We start from the raw sequence: 20,651 nt of genomic DNA, 5'->3' as shown, positions 1-20,651 counted from the left end.
TGTTCCTTCTAGTTTATTTATGTCCATTATTTTCACCATGATAATCAGTAGTAGTTTGTTACCATTCAAGACTAACTCCAAAAGCATCTGGAGAAAGTCAGTTATCCATTTAGATTTTATCTGTATTTCCATATGGTAGAGAGCCCAGATGATGAACTGACTAGTATACTTGGCAATTTTTCCTTGGGGAACTTTAGATGCCTTAAAAAATACATGAAAATTATCTAAACTAAATAAAGCTTTGAATCTTGAAAAGCAGCCGCTGGGAGTCACCCCCTAATTCAAAGGAAATTCAAAGTGTGGTAGTAATATGCAGAGCTACAAGGACTTGCATGCCAGCCATGTTTTATGCTTTTGATTGATATTATAGGCAGGCAAGCTCTTTCAATATCTGAACTCTCTTATTTATGCTTACTTATTTGCAGCTTCCTTCCTTCACTGTGTTCCCAGTTGGTTCCCTTTAAACCATAGGAACTTGACATCTCACTGCCAGCTGTGTTAACATACAGGGCTCTTTGCTCCATTCTTGCTTAAGTGCCCTCACAGAGCTGCAGATGAGGGATCTCAGGTTTTATACTTGTTGCTCACATAAGTAATCTCCACATAAACTGATCCCACAGTTTGTTATTTTTTCTTCTAGAATCAGGCAACAAATTTCATATTTGTCATGTATTAAATGGCTTAATTTTTAGAGAGAAACTAGGAGTAGTGTTGTAGTTTCACTTTGCAACTTCAGATTTGAAAACCCAGTCTTCCTTTTGGAAGAAATTATTCTTATGAAGGCCTGTGCTTTTGCAGGCGCATCAAATTCTGTGAACAGAACTGGTATCGAATATAGTATTGTCTTCTAGTATGATGTTGGTATATCTTCTTGCAATCTAGAATTTAATTTAAATGATTATTCATTATAGTCTGAGATAAATACAGTGGCTCTCTGCTACTTTCAGTTATTTTTCTATATTCCTAATTATTACAAAAATACAGTAAAAAATCACATTGAGTTTTGTAGTCCATATTTTATTGACTACTTTACCAATACTGCTGTGGTGGGACTTTGAACTTTCTCCCTGTTTTTGTTCTCATCACATCCTTTACAATTCAAATACCTTTGCAGTTTTGATCAAATGTATTTTTTTTTATAGAAGGTTAGAGACTCAATGTTTTGCATGCCACTACTTCATCTCCTGTCTTCTTTGTGTTGATAGGAGACATTTTGGTTTTGTTTGCTTGTTTTGTGTGTGTTTGTGCAGATTATTTTTTAAACTGACTTCATAAAGATTGACTCTCTAAAAGTAAGTGGTAAGCTTCTAGAAATTTGTTTATAGTTATGTATGAGGATAACATAAAACTTGAGAGCCTCTTTGCCTGTATATATATACTCAGATGTTACTATTGACTGAGTGTAAATGATTTAAGTTTTCTTATGGATTTCAGTTGGTTGTGTTCAGAAATTTGCTCAGATTTACACCTCTGCCTTCATTATTTGAGCCTGGATATTTGTAGACACTATTTTTTAAAATGCTTCGTCACCCTATTCACCTCACTAGAATAATTTGTATCTTGGATACAGTATTGGATTGAGGTTAAGCTTTTTTTTTCTTAACAGGAATGGGACATGTCTTGTTAGTTTTATTTACCGGTAGTGTCTGAATTTTTAGCTGAAAAAGTTAGTAAGGAGAACATGTGAAATGTAAAGAGGAAATAACTCTACGCAGAGGCCCAAGAAAGAAGAAAGAGATGACTAAAACTGAAGGGAGGAGGATTGCACAATTAACATGTGGTAAGCTTGTACTTTTAAGTAAGTAGAAATAACAATGTCATGAAAGTGAGTAATCCCTTTACAGGCTGTCCAAAAAATGTTGACAATATATGGAGATAACGGAAGAGTGGGAAGGATCAAATAGAAAGAATAATCTGGAAGAAAAAAATGATGGGCTCTCTGGGACATGTACAGATAGATTTTAAATCTGGTAAAAGTAATTGGGAAGTATGAAAATGTAGATAAAACAGAAGTCTTAACTTGTGGGGAGTTGGGGGGAAAAGGATATAAAGAGATCTGGCAGATATTATCAAAAGGAGAAAACAAGCAGAAAGAAAACTGATTATAAGCTTGATTGAGGTTTTACTGCTAGTGATGGAAGGAGAGACGTACAGAAGAGTAACTGGCTTCATGGATACACAAATCATAGAAAATAAACTTTCAAATTGTTCAATGATATAGATAGGCAGACAGAAAGGATGGAAACAAGAAAAGCGATGAGCAATCCTCAGATGCTACATTAAAATTGAGAAGATGAGACAGACTCTGGAAGGAAGTGTTCCATAAGGTACGGACTTCTAATGGACTTTAGTATTACAGTTGATCTGAGGATTATCTGAGGCTTTTCCGTAGCTAAAGCGTGTACACTGTTACATTCCTCTGTGGGTTCTCCAGTTACTAATGAGGATTGGATCTGGGCTGCATTCTTTTAGAGCGTGGGTCCATTAATGGGATTACGTTCCTCTGCACACTCGTTCCTTTTCATGAAACTCAGAGGTTTAATATATTGGAGACATGTCTCCTCTGCCAAATTACTTGGGGGATAGAGTCAGACAGATGAAGTCTCTTTTCTGCTGGAGTGAGAGAGAGAGGAAAAAGGAGGCAGGGAGGGAGGGAAGAAGGGAAGGAGAGAAGGAAGGAGGGAGACAACTAATTTGCCTTAGATCCTTATCACAGAATCTTTTTTAAGTGTTCAGGGACTGGCATTTCAAAGTAACTATAGGTTATGTAAATTGTGAAATGAGGCCGTGAGAATGTTGGATTAAATACCCCAAGCCACAAGTACACAGTCCAAGTTCATTTTATGTGTTAGGAAGTAGAAAAATATATGAATTTTTTTAGGAACTATGGTAAAAAGGTGTGTTTTGACTGAGAAAGTCAAAATGTATGATAATGGGTGTTACAAAACTACCAAATTCTTAGACATCTAGGTTAAATGTTTATTTATATTCATGCAACAGAGAACTGACTCCACAAAGTAAACATACACATTGTAAAATTTCCAGCCATGACAGTGCATGGAAAAGTTAAGATGAAACATGCAGAAGTTTTCTACTCTTATACCATGGAGTCATACACACATAGTAAACAAAAAAATATGATGCGAGAGAGGAAGGAAGGTGTGTACATTTCATTGTGCTAAAGCAAATGTACACAAAGATATAATTAATATCATGGAAGGACATAAAATATGCCTTGTAAGTGAAATAAAAGAAGATCCACACACACAAAAAAAAGTGATTGTTGGCAAAACAGATGTATATTTATGGTAAATATAGTAGTCAGGTAATTCTTGGATAGAATAAAAGGCAATTAAAACAAGTAGAACAGGATATACCTTAAAGACAAACTTAGACAGCAATGCGAATAACTGCTCATATAAAGCTTCAGGACCAAAAATTTGGGCAGCATGCTTTGAGCTGGTGAAGGATTACATTCTTAGTTCAATGGTCTAGACAGCTGGAGGCCATCCTAGACATCAGCCAATTAAACAAATTAAGTATGAGACATAGGATGCAAAGATTACAGTTAATTATGAAAAGAAATGGATGAAGCAGATTGTATAGACAGAACTTCATTGCATCTCATTCGCCGAGCCTTGTAACATGGTTGTTACTTCCAGGAAGCCATTCTGTGGTTATTTTGCTTAAATGGCACGTCTAGTTTGATCTGTCATCTGACAGATACAGGCTGCCCTTCTCAAGTGTCTGGAAAGCAGCTACTACATTGAAGGTGTGAAGCGGATGCGTAAATATTAGCATTGTGCAGAATAGGATCCAGCCTTGCACAGCTAGTTTGTGTATTATTCTAGAAATGCTCAGGTTTGCTTTCCTTCCAAGGAGCTGTCTTTGAGAAAATCTGCAAGGTATCTTTTCAGCAGTTCTGGTAATTACATAGGTGAAGCATCTATAGCAGAAGCTGAGAGAGCAAATTATGTTCTACATCTAACCAGAACAACAATATTGACTAGAGTAACTTAAGAAGAAGAAGAGGATCACAAAATAATATCCCAAAGCAATTGCTCTAAATATTCCACAACCTTACATATTAACTTTCTCGATCAGATGTGGCAGTGTCTTAAGATAAGATCCTATACACAGTACTTTGAGTATACAGTATTGTAAAGGATATACTCATTTTTCCTGTCTCTATTTGCCACATCAAGGACTTTTACAGTATGTCTGAACAGCCTATTTTAATTGAAAGTTTAATTTAAAATATAATGTGATATTGTTATTTAAATGAAATATAGCAATTGAGGATTCGTGTTAGATGAAAGGGAATTTTAAGGGAAAGAATCTAACTGGATGTAATTCAAACATTTTAAAAGGAAAAAGTTAATTAGGGACAACCAACATGAATTTGTGTGAAGGCCAGCCTGCTTAGGATGTTGAGATGGCAAACAAAGAAAATTGAGTAGATGTTTATTTTGACTTCCAAAAGAATGTTAGAAATTAATTACATCCAATACCGTTGGCTAAGGTAAGAAATCTTGTTGCCAATGTAATACAGTTTGTTAAATAGAAAACTGGCTTGCAATGTTAAGCAAATCACAGCAATAGAATATAACAATTATTTGAATAGTCAGAAATTACTAGTGCTTACTGTAGGGAATGATTGTGGGTCATCTAACTTATAAACACTGAAAAGTTTCCATTATTGCATCACTGTGGTTATGAATTCAGGAAATGAAAACGATATGATTTATAAAGTAAAGTTACTTGGCTGTGCTGTACTTCATGTGTTTCTTACAGTGTTCGAACAGACTTTTTAACTGTTGAATCAGTGGACAAATCTGATTTCAACTGTTCCTTTCCTGCAAAACATTCCCCCAGGGAGTTTAAAGAAGTTCTTCTCCCTTAGGGGAACTCTTCTGGCATCAAAAAATCCATCAGGAATAGAGAGCTACAGGCTTGTTGCTGTCAGAATCCTATCAACATGAGTTTTTTCTGAGATGGTCTGAGCAGTCTGTCACTATATTTTTGAGGGCTGGTTGATGCACAAAAGTAAGTTGTCTGGCAGAAGCTCAGTCAAAAGAAAAGAAACAAAATAGTGGTTCTAGTTTAAGGAAAACTACCAGAAAATTTGGTGAAGTATTCATGAGTTAAGAATCCTGCTAGATTCCTAGCTGTTGGCAATGATCAAGTAGCAGCAATGGCCAAAAAACATTTTTCCATCTGTATTTTTGTAGGAGACTGAGAGTTGAGCACTGTTTAGTGCAGATCTCTTTTGTCTACTTCTGGTTAGATATTTGTATCATGCATTGTATTGATCTGAATTTTAATACCTTTCATAACCCAAAGCTGTTAAGGAACATGGTAGCCTGATTATTTAGCTGGCTGCATCTTCAACAGCCCTTTTCATTTAATATAACAGGTGAGTTTTTCTTGTCATCGCATGACTCTGGAAACTGAGGTGTGAAAAAAAAAATATCTTGAGACTCATGATAAAATCGTAAGTTAATAACACTGTTGGTGTGTTTTTTTTTTGCAGCAGTACTTAAAATATTGTCTTTGGCCTGTAGAACACCTGAAGGATTCGAACTTGTCTAGGCAGTTTATTCTAGCAGTGAGCAACAGGGGAGCTTGAACAACTTAAAGGAGAGGAGCTACTGGCAATGTTCCATCAATATTGCACTTCAGTTTTCTCATTGTCCCTATTTTTATCTTCCTGAATTTATTGCTGGAATGAGAAGAACTTGTAGAGATTATGTGGACCTCAGTTGTTTTTGTTTGGTTGGTTGGTTTGGTTTGGTTTGTTTTTCCTACAACTAAACTGAGAATTGTACACCGTTAACATTCCTGAATCTGCATTCTTATCAGATCTGCAGACTTTTAATACTTACTTGCTTGTATTCATGGTTTGTCATAGATATATTTTGCAAATAAAATTAAGGATCTTAACTTTAGTCCAGGTAGCAGTAAAAATGTGTTGTTTTTTTTTAATGCATTTTGGTGAACTACAGGGAGCACTGTGGGTTGAGTGGAACCATAGCTCAGGAGCTTCATGCTTATTACCAAGCTGTATAATTAGTATTGCATAATACACCTAATGAGAAGCATTTGAACTTTCAAACATCATTCTTGATTTCAGATCAAAACTAATATCCATTACCTGATAAACTTTCAGAAAAGACAAGAAAACTAATAGTTTAAAAATATAATCTCTTGTTGTGTTATAGCTGAGACACACCTACAACTTTGAAAGAAATTAACAAAAATAATTACCTTTAGCTGTAAATACTCACAATTTATGCGGGTAGCTGACATTGCATAGACTCTTATAGACTCTTTCGGACAGAAAGACATAGCGATTGATAAATCCTCTCAAAGACATAGTATGTGTCATCCAAGCCCTGTATCCACATTCGTAAGTATGTTCTGCAAGTCTTTGAGATCTGAAAAGTCCTTTCACCCATGTATCAGAGAAGGGTACTGACTTCAGGCCCAAAATATGGTGTGCAAAAGAGAAAAGCCAACTTGATTAGCCTTGGTCATGGTGTGTCACCAAGTATACTACAAAATTGCTAATAATAAACAACTGTAGATTTAGCAAACAAGAAACAGTTCAACTGTATTATGTCAAGTGATCTAGATATCCAGGCCAGTGTAAAGAAATTGCAGCTTCATTAGACATTCATTATGTAAAGGCTTGCGGCGTAAAGCAAAAGAGCTATAAGGTGTGGTTAAGTTACACTTAAAGGGTACAGGCTTGTTTGTGGTGGTATTTAATCTGCCGACTGCTCATAGTCAAATAGAATTTTGCTTATTGCTTCTACTTGGCAATAAATTAAATATTGAAATCAACAACTTGTTACTACTTATCTCTCTCATGAGCAGCTATCTAAGTGACAAGCAGACATTGCTTCTGGGTGAGAGTGGGAGGACGGAAAATAGCTCACTGTTGCAGTATGTGGAAAAGGAATCCAAAAGAGATTTGAAGGTCTACTATATGCCAGCAACACTTTTTCCTCTTTTTTTTTTTTTTTCTTTTTTCTTTTTTTCCCCTAACAGAGAAGTTAGATAGAAAATGAAGAATACCACTTAAGCTTATAATGTCACTTGATATGCAGTCATGGTAAGATGAAACATAGCACAGAAAAAGTGAGATGAGGTTTGTAACTTTGGCATATCTATCTTCTCTCTGACACTTCGGCTTTGCCTTAAGACAGCAGACTTCCTTGGGCAATGACAACAGCAGGGCTTACTTTGAATACCAAAGCTTGTACAGCCATTCCTATTTCAGCTAGAGAAAGCATTGTCTTCTTAGGTCCAAATACTTTCTAGGGTTTTTTTGTTCCCATTTCTAACAGATCTTTAGCCAGCTTTTTAGAGTCAAGTGTTAGAGTTAGATTTGAGGTATAGTGAAATCCCTAGATATTAAGTAAGATAAGAAGCTGTCTCTTGCTTAGTCAAATAAAACATCGAGAAGTGACTGTACTGTCATCTGTAAGTACATGGAAGATTTTGAATAGAAGAGTAATCTTCAACATGATGGTGAGGGTGTTAATGACAGATATAATTTCCCATGCTCCAGTTAGGGCTTGGGAAAAAATCAAGTTGCAATGGAATAGGAACTTACTACATGTCAGCTCATTCATGCTCATAGTCCATGCCCACTTAGCCTTCAGCAAACACAAAGTAATTTGAATGAGCTTAGTTCTCAGAGGATGTAAACTATCTTGAATTTGTCATGGGCCAGGATAAGTGCATGGATTGTCGGCATGATGCTCTGATGCATAGTAACTCTTTGTTCCACTGTAACTTGTTCCCATGTCAAAGCTTCTGCAACTTTTAAAACTAGACCAGATATCTTGCTTAAAGTTTGTTCCTAATTCAAACGGTAATAGACAAGATTTGTACAAAAACTCCGTGGATTGTGTGTAAGACCTGAGAATGTTATAATTGACATAACTGTCAGTCTGTCAAATCAGTGATTGACATAACTGTCCTTTCTAGCTCAGTTACTTTTCCTGCAGAAAGGATTTTAAGGCCAAATCTAGTTAACATTCTAAGTGGAAATTTTTAACATGATACTATTGTGGACTATGCAAGACATATTCACTCCACATATGTTTACATTATAAATACAAGCTTCATTATATACCCTTTCTCTGAATATTGATTATATGTCCCTTTTCAAACATAGAGCTAGATATTAGAAAAAAGCAACCAATTCATTTGTAAGAAATTAATTTCTGCATAATTACATGTCCCAGTGTTTTTAACCCTGAAGCAATACAAATTTTTAAATTGAAATCGAAGCAGTAAATCTTTCCTTAGAAAGATGCATATTGTACTGTGTGCATCATTACTGAAACCATTTTACTTTGAAGCACAGAAGGAACACTTAATTTTTATTTACTATTATGAAGGAAACCCTTTGATTACAGGAAAAAAAACTGACAAATATGAAAATATGACTGTGATTTGGGCAAAGTTCCAGAGACGGGAGAGAGTGATGCTTTTATCTTCAGAGGGTCTTTGACTGCTGCATTTATTCCATTAATAGCTCTAGTATGGCTAATGTCATACTTTGTGCATTTGCCTCTGTGTCTGGCCTTTGTATAAACTGCAGGGGAAGGTGTTTTGATGTTCAGCTCTGCTGGGAAATATGGTGGAAGAATATGCTGTTTCTTATTTCCCTGGATTGCATGGAACACCACAGTAAAGTTTATTTTCAGAAAAATAAGTTTGCTTCAAATTTTATTCTTCCCAACTTGAATATTAAAGCCAATACATTAAGGACGTAATTGAACAAAATGCATTGCAAGTTATGTATACTTATGAATACTTTCAAAACTTCACACGAAAAGGCTGTAGTGAAATTATTTGACCAGACATACTTAAACAGTGCTGGCCAGTCTGAAGGAAAGGACAGATCCTACCCTTATAGAGAGAGGGAACTGAGGAATGAAAGCACGTAACTGTGAGCTTCAGTAAAGCCTATGTGCTTTACAGTCCAACATGCCCTCATTCTATTCTCATTCAGTATTTATTATGTACAGTTTTGCCTGCTGAACACAGAGACTTCATAAGCAAATGCACTAAAGTTCCTATTCAACTGTTTCCTGTCTTAATTTCTGCCAAATATATGAGTGGAGAATGTCTATGGATGTACATACAGATTTAATGCTGAATAAAATCATAATGACTTGTAAATTAATTTAAAAAAAAACAACAGGTGAAGAAAAAAATCTGTCAGCTAAAGTTATTTTCCATTATATACTTCAGTTGAAGTGACAGGATTCCATCTACGCATACTAATTTATGTGTACTGGAGGAGGATAAATCACAAGACCTGGAACTTATATGTCATTGGCTATGCCAGGATTTTGGAATGCTCTGCAGATGTTACTATGAAAATATAGCCTACCTAACCTTGTCTTCCAAAATCAACGATCAATGAGATCACTGTATAACTCAATGAACTTCAGTCTGATCTCATTGCATTGAGTCTTAGCCATATGCTTCATGGTGATACAAAGGCTTTAGAAAATGTATTGCTGAAACATGCCACCATCTCTTCCAAGTACCTGAAAAGCTATTCTGCTTAGCTGAAGAGTAAACATTTAGTATTTTGTTATACCATACCACTTTCATCAAAGGTGTGTTTTTCAAAAGTTTTAATAAGGTTGTTTTGTATGCTTTCAATTTTAAGTCTTTTGCTGAAAGTAGGTAACCATACCTCTGAAAGGTGGGTCAAAAATAAGTATTATTTATGCATTACAAACAGGCAAATATTCATTCCCCTTTGCTGGGGATTGGATAACCAAGCAAAATGAATTCATCCAAAACAAGTCACAGGGGCACAAGAAGGGTTAGTGCTACAGAACTAATAATCAGTCTTTTTTAAATACAGAGTACTCACTAATTCCATATCCTGAAGGGTGCTCCTGAAAAAGGTGGTCATTTCTAATGATTCCCTTCTGAGCTTTACAATTCAAACTTTTATTTTGTAAAAGTATGTCTTCATAATGTGATTTGGAAAAGTCATCCTGGACAGGAAAAAAGTATATAAAATAAATCAAAAAACAACTTGTAAATCACAAAATCTGTGATGTGAAGCTGTGCTGAAAAAGCTGTGTGAGAATTATGGGGAATGGGTTAAAAAGCATGAAAATACATGAGAGAAAATACAAGGACTATTAACACCATTTTAATCATCCCTGAACATCGCTGGCAGCCACGGATTTTCAGTCTTAATTTTTTCATATTTTTTTTCTGCCCATGCACCAACCACAATGAGAAAAAAATCAGAACATGGGGGACATATGGCCAAGGAATGTCGTGAACAAATCCACATCATGTTCTGGGGATGATACCTCCAGCAAAGCAATCCTTTGCAGCAAAGCAAAACATTTGCTCCTTACAGAGATCCAAAGTAAGATCACATGGGCTTATTTTATACCTTAATATTTCTAATCTGTTTGATTCCCAAGCCTGTTGTTGGTGAAAACAATGTAAGATTTAGTCTCACTTCATACATAATGCTTTACATAAATTCAGTTTAGTTCTGGTATCCATCATATGAAAATAATCTCCACATAACTGACCCAGGGCTGACTGCTAAGAAAGCCACTCTGTAAATTTGAAACATTTTCCTTTGTTTTCCTTTTTTTCCTTATACACAAAGTGAGGGGAAAAACAACCAGGAAGTTTGTCAGGTCTGAGCTTTGTTTGCTGCACAGGGTGTGCTGTGTATGTGAGTTCTTCCACTTTGTTTTGTATCTCAGTGTGGATATCTTTTGGTAGCTCTGTGCGATGCTTAAACTATTTATGGCCACTCACACTGTGCTGAGTAGCCTGCATTCAGAAATCCTCTGAAAGTCACGTCCAACAGCCAACTAGCTGAAGTACAAAGTTAAAGTACATATTACTATTGTTTTTAAGTAATGTAACATTAATAATAGGAGGCAGAAAGGTATGTGAAAGAAACCTAGAAGCTGCCATGCTCATTATATAGCAACCTAATTAGTGATGTTTTATACCTGAAGAATGTTCCCTTCTTCCCTGCAAAGACACTCTAACTGCACCTATCACAGTATCACTTATCACCATCACCATCAACATCACCATCTTCCCCTGAAGTGCAGGGATTTATACCCCTTAATGTTTTAACCTACCAGTTCTGCTTTTTATAATTTATTTGTGTTGGTAGAAACCTGCATTTGGCTTCCAGAGATTAATATTTTCCCTAATGATTTTTAATCTTGTTTAATTTTTATTTCATAACATCAGGTAGTTGGTTTGCTTCCTCGTTCAAAAAGACAATCTTTTGAATATCATTCCATTCTTTCAGGTTCTACCTTATTTTTCCCCTTAAGAGGTTCAAAACTAACATCTTAAATTCTGATTCTTAGCTCTGTTTCATTACAATGATTTTAGTTCTTAGTGCATGAGAGAAGTGGAGCCCCATGGGAACATTTGGTATGAGTTGTTGGTTTGATTGCGGTTTTGCTCTTTTCAAATAATTACATTTTAATGATAATCAAAACTGTACTCCATTCCTATCATTTAGTGTAATCTTCTTGTTCAGAAATAATTGGATTTTTTGAATCTGATTTTATAAGGGTTGCTTTTTATTTATATTCAAATACTACTTAGGAAATGATAGCTGTATTTTCTTTCTTATGGGAGATGATGCCTGATGCAGTTGTGTAAGTGGAATTACTCATACTTCAAGGTGTTCTGTTCTCTGAGAATTTTTGTGTATGGCCATGTTCAGAGACTTCCTTCCTTCCTGTGATCTTCTCAGATATTTCAGCATCAATTCCTGTACTCAGGAAGAGTGAGGAATTGTTGTATTTATAAAATGTCTCATTCTGTATTTGCTTTGTGGCCAAGATGACTTGTAATTGTTAAAAGGACCTTATAAATAATTCTAAAAAAATGTTTTGGAACATAATTAACATTATTACATTTTATGAATATGAGTACAGAATGGGCATTTTGATATGCAAAACAATATAATGTGTTTTACTTTTAGTTGAGAGGGGTGGTGGCATCTGTTTAAAATATTGTTTATTGATAAAAATTTAGACCAACTTTCTTAATTTTGTAATATTTTTCCTAGTAAACTTTCATTAACTCTTGTTTAGTTTTACCCAGATCTTATTTGTAGTCCTATACGGTATTAGTGTGGGTGCAGTTTGTAGGTGAACAATACCTTACACAGAGTTGTTAGTGGTGAAGCTACACAGAATGACTGTGAGGTTCACTCAGTCATCTGAATAGTGGCTTCACTACTTGTTTCATCATTCTAATTAGCATTACATTTCAGCTAATATATGAGATGCAATACGTAACATACATAAATATGTATGATGTACAAGATAAAATGGCATTAAGTACATTAGATCACAGATATAAACTTTAATTTGGAACTGAAAGACTAGAATCACACAGAATCACAGAATCGTCTAGGTTGGAAGAGACCTCCAAGATCACCTAGTCCAACCTCTGACCTAACACTAACGAGTCCTCCACTAAACCATGTCACTAAGCTCTACATCTAAACATCTCTTAAAGACCTCCAGGGATGGTGACTCAACCACTTCCCTGGGCAGCCCATTCCAATGCCTCACAACCCTTTCAGTAAAGAAGTTCTTCCTAATATCCAACCCAAACCTCCCCTGGCGCAACTTTAGCCCATTCCCCCTCATCCTGTCACCAGGCACGTGGGAGAATAGACCAACCCCCACCTCGCTACAGCCTCCTTTAAGGTACCTGTAGAGAGCAATAAGGTCGCCCCTGAGCCTCCTCTTCTCCAGGCTGAACAATCCTAGCTCCCTCAGCCGCTCCTTGTAAGAAATGTCATTCACATGAGGAACCTAAGAGCTGCTGCACTGGGTCACACCAAGGGCTTATTTTCCAAGTGTCCCCTTTCTGACAATGACCTTGGACCCAATGTATGAGTGTAAGAACATGCTAGGTATGCAGTGATGCTTCACCCGTTATCCTCTCCCAGCATTCATTACTCTTCAGGGATTTCCTGAACATGAAGGTTACATTCACACCTTTCTGTCTAGTAGGATGTTTCTTCCATGGACTTGCCAAATTAATTAGTGAATGTGTTTATGCACCTGGCCTTGATAATATTCTGTGGCAGTGAGTTTCACAGGTTAATTCTATTTTTATTTTTTTTTTTTGGGGGGGTGGGTGGGGAAAACTACACTTCCTTTAAAGAATAATTTGACCAACGGAAACCTAGACACCGAGTACCTTAGCTGGAAAAAAATGTTTACAGCATGCAGTCTGATTTTTCTAGATCAGTCTGATGTGTCTGTATTTGTTTTTAGATATCTAATTTTCCTTCACTGAGCTTTGGTCATTTTGACATATTATTTACTCTTTGTGTAAGAGAGAACAGATGTTTGTGAAAAACACTGAAAAAGTTGCTTTCCTCCAAAAATTATATTTTAAATTGCAGTTTGTATTCAAAAAAGGTTTGTTAATTCCAGTTACAAATAAAAATGAAGAAATAATGCTAGGCACCAAAAATTCATCATATTACATTTTTTTCGGCAGATGGAAGGGAAGCAAATGTTCAAGTATGTGGGCTATCCTAAAATTTGCAATTTATTAGAAATATTGCAAACATTCCAGGTGTCTTCTGATACAGTAATATATGAAGTCATTTATTTCTCTATAGATGTGTGTAAATTGGTATTATATATAATGGGACATTAGAATTGTGGGAGGGAGAGAATTTTCCCTCTTAACTCCATGAGAAGCTGTTTTTATGCAGATAGATGTGTATATCTGTATAAGGGATTAAAAACAAACAAACAAACAAACAAAAAGCTAAGCTAATTTAAATAACAGTTTATCTTTTGAGTACGTAGGTAAATGTATAGAAAAAACATGGGAGAACATGCATACATTAGCTCCATTAATACTGTTTTTAAGGGGGAATTTTTCTCACTTCTATTACCTATCATTCTGCTGCCACGTAGTCTGATTACAGATTCACCCTGATATTGCATTAGGAACAGATGATTGTTGGTGGATGATTTTTGATGATCAGCATTGCCACGTTAAGAATAGTCATCCTGTTCCATAGAAATTCATTCTACAGCTACTGATTGTTCAACAAATTAATTTGAAAAATAGTTAACTTGCTTTTTGGAACCTGTGCTAATGTTCTGCCCTGTGTACGTGGCTTCTAGGAGTACACTAGATAGGATCTTGGTGGTATGTGGGAGAGAGGGCTTATGCTTACGGCAAATTTCTGTCGGTCATGGTCTGCTTCTGCTAATGTTTCACATCAACACAAATGACAGTGACTAGTTGTAGTAAAGTCTTGCGTGGACATGTGTCTAGGGGGGTTCTGTATAATCGTGTTTTGTAGTTGTAGACGTTGCTCTTATGTTATCAGTTGGTAGCATGTAGGATGGTGTGGTCTCCCTTTCAAGCATGGTATGGTTTGTGTTCACCGTAAGCTGCATTCTTTTTGCTCTTTGTAATAGATAACACTTACGTTAGTTGAATGCATAATTCCTGTTTTATTTTTAGTTTTTGTGTGGATGCATTTCAGCTGTGGGGTGATTTGGCCATCTATGGAAATGTTTTCTTTGCCTGAATGATTTACAATCATATTTCCAAAAAAACTCAATTCAGAGAGGAAAAAATGATTCAAAATTGTGTACGACAAAGAATGTCAGTACTTTTTTTTCTGTTTTCCATGTTGAAAATTAACTGTATCCAAGATCAACAAAGTACTTTCGAAAGTAGCTTTCTATATACTGAAAATTGGTTTCAGGTAGATACAGTGTTGGGGCAGTGTACTGCTATAAAATGGGAAGTCAATGCATGGTTTTGGATATTCCTGTTAGCCATTCCATTGGAATAAAGTACTCACATATGAATTTTACTATCATAAAAATGTTAACACAAAGCATTTGTTGGTCTAGCCTAAAGTTGTGTTACATAATTTATATTTCGGCACTTTAACAAATGGTGTGATGTTTCAGTGATGGTGAAGTCCTGAAACCCTAATCTTTGCAAGTTCTCAACACCTCTGAAAGCTGGCCAGTGCTCAAGGATCTGGTTTAGGAACCTAGCTGTAGGGATCTCGTTTGAATAAAATGGCCTAAATTCATTGCTGATAATTTTTGGCATTACATATTTGTGAAGTGTATCAATCATGACATTGTGCTTTTGACATTCCAGGATATCAGCTTCCTTTTGCAGCTTCTTCTGCAGTGTCTTTGTGAAAGACATTCTTCATGGAACTTAATACCAAAAATGGAGGGCAAAAAATGGGCTGTCAGGAGGCCAATGCATGCAGATACTCGTGGGGTAAGGGAAAAGAGCAAGATTCAATAAGGATTCTTTTGGGAAGCAGCAGTTTATATTTCTTAGTATTTAAGTTTGATACAATAAAGCTCTTTTTAGAAATGATAATGGTCCCATAAATGGTAGTGGTCCTACCTCTGTTCCGTAAAGCTCTTCAATGTGTTTTTAACTACTCAGTAATTAGCAATTTGATCTCCTTCTATGATAAGGTTACCCTTTTGGTGGATGAAGGGAGGACGGTGGACATAATCCTTCTGAGTTTTAGTAAGGCCTTTGGTACTGTCCCTCACAGCATTCTTCTGGACTAAAGGACCAACCCCGAGATAAGCAGGTTCACTCTATGCTGGGTTCATCAGGTTTGGTGATGGTACTAAACTGGGAAGTGCTGTTGTCTCTCTGGAGTGATAAGAGAGATCCCTTGTAGAGGGATATAGATACCCTGAATGCTGGATGCAGGCACAGTCTGGGAGCTGAGTGGCTGGGGAGCAGCTCAGCAGAAAGGGACCTGCAGGTGCTGGTCAACAGCAGGCTCCACATAAGCCAGCAGCATGCCCTGGCAGACAAGGGGGGCAAATTGCATATTGGGGTGCATTAACCACAGCATAGCCAGCCAGTCAAAAGCGGTGATTCTCCCAGTGTATTTGGTGCTGGTGCGGCCTCACCTTGAATGTTGTGTGCAGCTCTGGGCTCCACAATATAGTGAGGATGACAACATCCTTGAAAGCATCCAGGGGAGGGCAACAAAGGTGGTAACAGGGCTGGAAGGCATGTCCTGTGAGGAGAGGCTGGGGACACTTGGGTTGTCCAGTCTGGAGAAGAGGAAGCGCATCAGCAGCCTCATTGCTCGCTGTGACTTCCTGAGGAGGGGAGGTGGAGAGAGGTGCTGGGCTCAGCCCCCTGGGAACTGATGGCAGGATGCCACAGAATGGCACAAAGCTACACCAGGAGAGCTGCAGACTGGATATTGTGAAAAATTTCTTTACTGTGAGGGTGGTCAAACATTGGAACAGGCTTCCAAGAGAGGTGGCTGATGCCCCATGCCTGTTAGTGTTCAAGGGGCACCAATGTGCTTTAACTTCTAGTTAGCCCTGAAGTGGTCAGGAGGTTGGACTTGATGATTTTTATAGGACTTTTCCAACTGAACTTTTCTATAGGACTGTTTAAATACTTGAAATTCAGTGTGTGCTTAGAAGTCATACTGAATGTGGGAATTTTACATAGTGTTTTATTTAGTCCTGGTCTTTGCTGATGCTCCTTGGTGTAATGGAAACATAAGATCTTTGGAGGAAGGAGAAGCAAGGATGTGTGAGGCAGTGCACAAAGTATATGGTTAAAGTGAATTAATGCTTCTCTATTTGAGTGCTTTTGCTGTAGAATCTTTGTTTAATGCTTAATAAATCTGTGGAATCTGATGTTTTGTTTTGTTTTTGTGGTTCTTTATTCTGTGTTTTTCCAGTTCTCTTCTCTTGATACCCAACTGGAGAGAACTTTTTTGTGCTAAATGTCAAAGATTCCATATAGGCACTTTGTTTGAATCTGGAAAGTGCTATAAAATGCTAACAACTTCAACAAATCAGACAGTTAATGTCTGGAGCTTGGCATAAGTATAAAATTTTGGCCTTCATCATCTGTAGCACATTTTTTTAAGATAGTTGCTTTGTTCACAGGTGGTACTCTTTCCATAGTTTCTTGGTATGTTTATCTGTTTCTTTTCCATACAGAAACAAACAAACAAACAAAAACACCATGCAAGTCAACTGAACTCTTAATAAAAAAAAATAAATAAAATATATATATATATATATATATGTCTCACATAACAAGATTTTGGAGTTTCCGTTGGGATATTCCCATCAGATAATCCCAGTCTCTGCAGGTGAACGTTTCTTTCTTTTAATGTAAAAGCTCTCCCTCCTCAGCTAGGAGCTCTTGCACTCAGCCATTTTGTCATTGCACAAGGAGTTTGTAAGCAAGCCTAGCCCAGCAGAGCTTCATGAATGAATGGTTGCAGTTGAACTTGAAGATGCTCTCAGAGGTAGAAAGGGAGGATGCAGTCTGTGAAAAATTCTTCCTTCATTTTTACAGCAATTTATGGTAGTTGGTGTGAAAGAGAAAAAGAACAAGTGAAGAAGAGTGAAAGAGACTCAGTACTCTTTTTTTTTTTCTTTTTCTTTTTTTTTTTGGAGTGTTTACTTTGGGCCTTCAAAACAGAAAATAAACTCCTCTGAGCTTGAGTTATATGACTGCAGAAAGTCATGGAAGGCCAATATGCAGAAATAGTTGCTTGGCCAGCACAGTAGCTGTCCAGTTTCTTTCTGCTGGCTGTGTTGTACTCTTCCTTCCTGTGTTCTTCAGTAGTCCTAGGGTGCACAAGGTCCCATATCCTGATTCTCTAGCAAGAGAAACAGGAATAGCCACCAGTTGCAGCCAACAGATTAGTAATACTAATGTCTTGCTGGGTGCCCATTACCTGAAAGTTTCTCACTTTGTGACCCATGCTATTTAACTAATTTGTAAATGAGATATTAAACTTCTGTTGTTGTTAGCACCAAAACATTTTTACCTTTGAAATAGGAAGACTGCTGTAGTTCAACAGCCAGGTACCTTGTAGCATTAAAGGAAAAACAATCCTCTACATTAGAGCAAGAACTTTGTTCTCTGAGATATGACCTTCACTGTGCTTTTCTCCTCACTTGTGCCAGACGAAGAATTTTTCCCATATTTCCTGACACTCATGTTCAGGTCAGCTAGCAATGCGTCAAGTCTTCATCTTGTTTTTTTAGTTTACAGATCGGCTTTATGGTATTGCTTTTAAGGAAACACCTGACAACAGCAAAAGACTCTGACTAGCAGCCAGCAACTTTCAGAGTTTATGTAAGTACTTCTGTGTTTGGAACTGCTGGAATCCCTTTCAAGAGTTAAAAAGCACCACTGACAGTAGTTTGTCATTTGCTATGGAGTTGTACAGTGTGGTGTCTTCAGAGACTTTTATTGATCATTTTTCCTTGATGCAACTGGTCACTTTCCTTCAGTCATTTAGCAGACTCTGCTAGCTCTCAGGGAAATAGTGGCCTTGTTTGTTTGATTGTTTGTTTTTCTAGACTCTTTTTCTGATTCTTCAGTTACCATTAGTGATGTTTTATTGTAATAAATTTGGTTGTTGCTGCCTTGCTCTGGTGTTCCAAAATTTCTTACTGGCTTTTAAAATAGTTCTGTAAGTAGAGCAACAAAGCGTTTCTATATTCCTGTGCTTCAATGCATGTATCTCCAATTTATATTAATATATGAACTGTAATACAATTAAAGTTTTAATGGAACTGTTGGTCATATTTTTAATCGCAAAAATCAACCATATTTATATCAGATGCTCTTGATGCATTTTTGATACTGCCATGGTTAGAATAGTTGCAGATGGAGGCTGTGGTGAACCTCTTAAGTTATAGAACATAACACCAAAGAGAAAGGCACAGTTATTTTACTCGCTTATTACAGTTGTCTTTCTATGTGAAGACTTCGTATCTAAGTTCCTTCTGTGTTAAATACCAATAGCAAAGCATCTCTGTCAACTTCAGCTGGTACCAAGCCCTTTTTCAAGAAAATGGTTTTGAAAATATTTGGGGAATTGTTAGGCTTTTTTACTGTTTAGTTGATTTCGGTGTTGTCTTTATGTGTGTATTTAGGTAGAGGATGAGGAGAACATAAGGGAAGTTCAGTATATAGGCATATTTTTTTGCAATATTCTTTTGCTAGTTGTCAATAATTTCTACTACATAGTAAGTTGGAAACAAAAAGGAAGCATACATTGTAATTTCATTTAAGTTCTCCTGCTTTGGAGTCTATTCATTTATATTGTTTAAAGATGTTTTCTAGCAGTTACCACTCCTGTTATCTGTGTCATTCTTATTATCTACTTTGAGGTCAAGATAAATATGTGGATGCTTTTGTGTTGGGTCTGTCTGAGCTGGAGTCACCTTTTCCCTGCAGCAGCCCACACAGTGCTGTGCTCTGCACTCGTAGCTGGAACAGCACTGATATCACTCCAGTGTTGTGTCTATTGCTGCGTAGTGCTCGGCTGCCTACCTGAGTAAAACCACCACAGCTTTTCTGACCTAGAATTAGTTGATCAACTTGTTAAATAATCATTGCTTTAGCACAGCAAGGTGCTAGAACTCCAGGTTTTAGAAATATATTTGTTTTAAGAGGTACTCATTAAATGCAAAGAAAATATGTTTACGTGATACGACTAGTTTGTTTAGTGTAGCTTGATGAAGTATCATTTAAAGAAACATTAACAAAAAGCATTACTCTCTCCCAGTTGCCCATAATTAAACTGAATTAACATCTGTTTTCATTGAACATCCCCAAGTTTTGGGCTCCTAAAAAGCATTTGTTTTTCATAGCTGCCTATCAGAACATACTTAAATGCTTTCAAAATAGGATTTGAAGAGTGGCCTGAAGATGAGTGCATTGATTCTGTGTATGAAAGAAGCAGGTTGGCCCGGCTGACTTCTTTTGACCCATAAAGATCCTGAGTCACCACAATCTGTTCTGTGGGAGATGGAAGGCAGTATGACCTGGCTCTTGGACACGTTTTCAGCAGTCGTGAAAAAACAGCCTGTGGGCTAAGTGATGCTATGGTTCTCCATGCTATTCCTGTTCTTGTGGGCTGCTGTGCTGCAGCAGATGGTTCTTGTCCAGTTGGGTGGATTTGAAAGATCAGAGCAAGGTCAGCACAGGACAGGCACTTGGTTGAGGAGGAGAGGGAAGGGATGAAGAAGGGTAAACAGGCCATGTTTATTTTCTCCTTTTTCTTTGATTTTTTTTCATTTATATCTTTAAATTCTGTAAAATTATATATAAGTATCTTAACAAGTAAACAGTAAGACCACTTCGGTGGGGGAGGTGGACAACAAAAACTGCGTGACAATGTTTCCAATACTCAACTAATGTTCTGACATTCTGTTTGTATTTATTTGGAGAATTTTCAGCTATTTTCATAAACTCTTAATACAAAAGGTAAATGGGAAAGCCAGAAAAAAGGCCTGGACCTAAAACATCTTTGATTTTTTCCTGTATTTAAACACAAGATTTTCTACATCCATAAAATCTGACTTCTCAGTACTGAAGTGTTTGAGGAAGTATAAAACTTACAAGATACTTTATACTCATTTTATATGTTATGAAAAAAGTAGTAATTTTATTCCTGAGACTTGCTATAATATTCTTGACTAATGGTCCAGACACACTTAGAAATATTACTTTTCGCAGCCACTAACGTAGCTTACAGAGTCATAGCTCTCACTTACAGCTTT

At 36.7% G+C, this 20,651-nt stretch overlaps 1 protein-coding gene across 7 annotated transcripts in view; it reads left to right on the top strand.

Annotated features, from left to right (window-relative positions):
- ARL15 (ARF like GTPase 15) overlaps positions 1-20,651 on the top strand; it is a 216,288-nt gene that overhangs the window by 172,228 nt on the left and 23,409 nt on the right. For 2 of the 7 annotated variants that reach the window (XM_082782867.1, XM_082782866.1), the window contains exon 7: positions 18,123-18,213. The exons of 4 other annotated variants lie outside the window; for them this stretch is intronic. In XM_082782867.1, the coding sequence (XP_082638993.1) occupies positions 18,123-18,185 (63 nt within the window). In that variant the 3' untranslated portion in view covers positions 18,186-18,213. Of the gene's footprint in view, positions 1-1,658; positions 1,781-18,122; positions 18,214-20,651 lie in introns of all 7 variants that reach the window. One more of the 7 variants, XR_014319324.1, reaches the window with a different exon arrangement.

The sequence above is a fragment of the Aythya marila genome (assembly GCF_965140915.1).
Source record: "Aythya marila genome assembly, chromosome: Z".
Taxonomy (NCBI): domain Eukaryota; kingdom Metazoa; phylum Chordata; class Aves; order Anseriformes; family Anatidae; genus Aythya; species Aythya marila.
This window is presented reverse-complemented; position numbering and strand designations above follow the sequence as displayed.